The 5,225-nt window shown below is 38.3% G+C and overlaps 1 protein-coding gene across 1 annotated transcript; it reads right to left on the minus strand.

Annotated features, from left to right (window-relative positions):
• Positions 1 to 517: 517 nt before the first annotated feature.
• On the minus strand, positions 518 to 4,966 carry LOC18436114 (receptor-like cytoplasmic kinase 176). Its single transcript, XM_006846139.4, has 6 exons — positions 4,720 to 4,966; positions 2,653 to 2,966; positions 2,340 to 2,475; positions 1,845 to 1,987; positions 1,627 to 1,750; positions 518 to 1,361 (listed from the first exon to the last, which is right to left on the minus strand). The coding sequence occupies exons 1-6, from the start codon at positions 4,793 to 4,795 to the stop codon at positions 937 to 939; spliced, it is 1,218 nt and encodes a 405-aa protein (XP_006846202.1). The 5' UTR covers positions 4,796 to 4,966; the 3' UTR covers positions 518 to 936.
• Between the last annotated feature and the right edge of the window lie 259 nt (positions 4,967 to 5,225).

The raw sequence follows: 5,225 nt of genomic DNA on the forward strand, positions 1-5,225 counted from the left end.
AAGAGAAAAGAAGAAGACACATATTTCACAAATGGAGGACAAGTGGGGGACCAATCAAGATGGAGCCCATTACACAAAACGCGGGGTGAGGGGCAAAGCAAGAGAAACCACTACTAAGTAAGAAGCTAAAAGATTTTGTGCACCCAGGGGAGCATACTTGTTGAGTGTTTTCTGGGACTGCAAATTTCAGGAGGTAACATCTTCAACTTAATGACTAACCTCTTATAAATAGGGGCGTGGTTTGAGGTTCTAAACAATCCAATTAGAACCTACCTTCAAATAGTGTCGACAAATAATGTTTCTAAAAGCACACTGAATACTAACTTGAGATCTAAGCGTTACAGAATTTAAAAAACAAATTTTTATTTTTTTTCTTTTTTGAATAATCAGTGCTGATATTTGGATCCCAAAACTTAAGCTCTTTTGCCAGTAACATATAAACACATGGTACAAATCATGAACCAAATGAATTACACATTAATCAAATTAAAAAAAAAAAATGCTCGTGAGCGAAAAAGAAAAAACCAGGCTTCAACTCTATTTCCCTCTAAAAGAAGTAGAAAACTACACAACAAAAAGCTTACAAACACCTGCAAATAAAAAGACATGCAGAGGAATCATCTTCCTCTCGGTAAGTTTTACAGAGGTGAATAAAAACTTACACTAAAAGGAGGCAACATCAGACAAGGAAATACCTTCACCTTTCAACCTTGGGTTAGCAATCATCCCGTGGAAAAGGGCAATTCAAACCCATGATCCAAACATAAAAATAAAATTAAATCAAATTTTATCAGACAAAAAAAATACAGACTATACAGCAACCGCCAGTATGTGCAGACTCAAGCTCCTAGCGAAGAGCTCAGCATCTCAAGCCGCCTCATCACAAAGAGAGAAACTTCTTCATTCTTTCCCTTGGATAGTTCCTTGTTCCTCTCATTACGAGTAAAGGGGCGAAGCCGAAGGCCTAGGATAAGAAACAGTGCCATTAGGTCTACTTGACCCATTCCTTGTAGGCATACTTTGGGGCTCGGGTTGAAAGGTTCTTGGTGCATCCTTTGATTCTTGAAGTTGTTCAAGCACCTCGACAACCTCTTTCATAGAAGGCCTGTACTTGGGTTCACTGGAGAGGCATTGTAGAGCAAGAGCAGCAGCTTTTTGGGCTATTTTTAATGAATACTGACCCTCTATTCGACTATCCATGACTCGGAAGAGTTTGCGTTTGTTGGATAGGTAGGGTTTTGCCCATTCGACTAGGTTGTGCTCACCAGTAGGGCGGTTCTTGTCGAGTGCTCTTCGGCCTGATAGCATCTCGAGCAGGACTACTCCAAAACTATACACATCACTTCTGGTTGTCAAATGCCCTGCAATTATATAAACGAGAATTCAGCAGGGGACCTTCAAATGTATAAAGATCAAAGACGGTAAGAATTGATAATCGTCAGGAGCAAATCTACTGGATGATTTTCAGCTATTGACAAACAAGATTACATGGAGAACTCAGATGTAACATATATAACAATACATGTGGTTTCTAGTATCCAATACAACATTAGCGCTCTCTCTCATAGACACAAAAACACAAACATACTTAAATGGGAAGGAGAATTATATTGGCATGGAATATACCTGTGGCAAGATACTCTGGAGCAGCATAACCGTAGGTCCCCATCACTCGGGTCGATACGTGTGTGTTTTCACCAGTTGGGCCATCCTTAGCCAATCCAAAGTCAGAAATCTTTGCATTATAGTTCTGCAAAAAAAAAAATTGTGAGATTTACTTCTTGACTCTACTATCAAATTCTAGGGACAAAAAAGAGTTTTGAGTCAATCAGGTGTCCACATACCGAATCAAGAAGCACATTAGATGCTTTGAAATCACGATATATAATCCTTGTTTCAGCACAGTGTAAATATGCAAGCCCCTTTGCGGCTCCAAAAGCGACCTTCATCCTAAGCATCCAAGAGAGTGGTTGGAAATAAGAACCTCCTGCACATGCATAGCAAAACATGGAAGAGAAATAAGAATACAAACAAAACAGGGGAGAAAAAAGTTTTAACTAATGTTCATCATCTTCTTATCTAATTTTCAGAAAAGTTTAGGTCAGATGGCTTGTATTTTTCTCTTTCTTTCACCAAAAAACAAGTATACAAGTTGAACCCCTCCTCTGAGATAAGTGATAGTAAACAATTTACTCAACTTTCTTTTCTTGAAAATAACAATTTTCAAGAAACTTTCAGAAGTTGAACTTCAAGACCTCTCAAGGCTTCAGACCTGAAAGGCTCTTACTTAGGCAGGAATTTAGTTTCAAAGAAAATCATACAGCATAAAGAGAACATACTTCTAAATAAATGGTTTTCCAAGCTTCCTCGAGCCATGCACTCATAAACCAGTAGCCGATGCTCATCCTCCAGACAGAATCCAATAAGCTTCACAAGGTTGGGATGAGAAAGCTGCCCCAAATAGTTCACCTCCGCCTATTGGTTCACATTTTCCAAACAACTAGTAAATTCCCCAGCCCAAATTCTTCAAACAATTATTGCAAAAATAACACGCCATTAAGAAGCAGATTTCAAAAGACTACAAATCTCTCTCTCTCTCTCTCTCTCTCTCTCTCTCTCTCTCAATGCAGGAGGCGGATGAAATATGCTCACCAGCCACTCTCTATGACCCTGATAACCATCCTGATTGTGTCGCTTCACGGCAATTACGATACCAGTCCCAGGCTTGGTTGGAGCAAATGTGTGTTCATCAATCCAACCCTTAAACACTGAACCAAAGCCACCTTCGCCCAACACACTGTCGGGTCTAAAGTTCCTTGTAGCTGCCTTGAGCTCTGCAAAGCTAAAGCTCTTAACGTTTGATGATTGCAATATCTCACCCTCACTCTTTGGAGTTGGAGGCACACTGCCTGATGGTGGTGAATTTGGATCTACCCCATCTTTGCTACTAGACCTTGAATCTAACCCTGCAAAAATGGGATCAAGAACAATAAGTATAACCACCCATTGAAAAGTAACTTCAAAAAGTATTACCAAGAATAAATGAAAGGAAATAAAGGTGGATAAAGGCAAGTTTTGGGTTTCCAGTAACTCAACATATAATCAAAGTAAAACCCGTTTCACAGCGTGGAAAGAAAAGGTATCAAACAATATAAAAGTATTCGTAGTACATCAAAATTCAAAAGTAAACAACTAGCCGCTACTTACCCAAAAAACAACAATTAGCAGCTAAATAGATTCATAATCATAGCGTGTAATGTGAAATGTAGAAATGGAAGAAACTAAAAAAAAAAAAATTCAGTATATTACGGTGCACACAAATTCTCCATTCCACAATGTCCACTCACTGAACCTAATATTGTAATTCCAACAAGAAGGTAAAGAAAAACACCAAAACATGCAGAGGTAAACGCTGATAAAAAATATACCATTTACTGAATTCCTAAAAAACACAAGAAATAAACACCAATTATATTCAGAAAAACCAAGATAACCAAAATTGGGGGAAAAAATGGCTTTCATGTATATCCTGTCAAGACCCTTCACCCAGTTCCTAAGGTCCTAGAATCCATTAATGTTTTTTTTTGTAAACTGTTTAAATCCATTAATGTTATTGATAGAAAAAGTTCTCCATGAAAAACATCAAGCAGATCTGAACAAAAACATTACCCAATTCCACGGCCTAGTAATTCCAAAATAATTATAAATCACTACAAGACGATAACAAATCCCATTCAAATAATTACATAAGAAGAAACAAGCAGTTAATAGATCGCACATAAATGCGGTTAACAATAATCAGCACTAGATGTCATTTAATTCGACAGAATCCAAATAATTGTCCATTTAATTGCAATATGTCATTTATTTATTCACATGAGAGGGTTTGTCCTCACTGAAATGATCATAGACCAATCTGCCATTACTACTCCTGTAGAAAATCGTAAATCCTAGATCAAGTAAAAAACCAGTCAACCATCTGAATCGTTCAACTCATTACAGTTCCATCAATTCAACAGCAGTGATTGATAGGATTATAGAATGTTCAGAAATAAAACCCAAATAATTTCAACCCGTAAACCTCGCCAAAATTAAATTTCATGGAAGCCCCAGTCTTAACCAAAGTAAGAGCCATAAATGCCTAAAAACACTTAAACCCTAAAAATCCGTCTCAAACGTGGAGATTGAGAGCTCTCAATCTTCCATTTTCAGTTCTCATTATTCTTTTTCTTTTCCCTTTTAGGTAAATTTTAAACCAAGAATCGCCACCAACGCAGAAATCGCAAAGCTTTCCCCAAATAGTCGCCCCATATCTCGGTCTCTGAAACTCTCCTATTTTTGCGAAATTTTGCCGAAAAATTCGGACTTCGTAAGGCAACTAAGAATTCACCCCTCGAAAATCTGTGTTTTACCAAATTATCAGTCCCGCAAGCTTGCTGAAAAAAACGGTCATCTGACTACTGTCCAGGCACTAACAAGAAAGATCAAGACACGGAAACCCTAAATTTGTGCCGACAAAAATAGCAAATTTGACAAATCCCAAATATGAATACAGTTTCAGGTAATAGCTAAAACTTCCGCCAAGAAAACCCTAGATCTCAGCCATGCTTTCAGAAACTGACACAAATATTAAAAAAAAAGAGACAAAAACAGGAAAAAAACTAAGAATCAGAAACCCCAGAAAGTCGCTTTAAACCTAAAGTACCACTGATGACTGACCTGAAGCAGGGACACTGTGTAAAGGGCTCTCTGCTTTAACCCTAGCACTCCAATTCCAACTCCAGCAGTTCCCCATGGAGATTGCTCTGAGAAATGAAAACACTATGCAAAAATGCCAATGAAACAAGAAAAAACCCTAATAAGCTATAAATTAGGGTTTTGGGAGAAGGCAAAAAGGCCTGGAGAAACGGGGAGATGCAATAATTAGGAGGAGAGCAGATGGCTTTAAACGACATGCATTCTCTGTAAAAAGGACACTGGTAAACCAGAGAGAGAGTCTAGAGAGAGAAAGAGGCGGATAGAGTCTAGAGAGAGAGTGGATTAAGCGTGGAAAGGCGAGGGTTTGACCGGAAAGGCACAAGAAATCGGCGCAAAGAAACAAATGATGAAGAGATTATGCAAGCCCTAATACCCCTGTCAACTCGTTTAATGACATAATCGTCCTGGGCTCCTCCTCCTTAGTGATGGACTAGATTATCCTTGAGGGGTTCTTCAATTTTTCTTTT

Source organism: Amborella trichopoda, chromosome 8 (assembly GCF_054954075.1).
Source record: "Amborella trichopoda isolate Santa Cruz 75 chromosome 8, AtrichopodaSantaCruz75HAP2 v2.0, whole genome shotgun sequence".
NCBI lineage: Eukaryota > Viridiplantae > Streptophyta > Magnoliopsida > Amborellales > Amborellaceae > Amborella > Amborella trichopoda.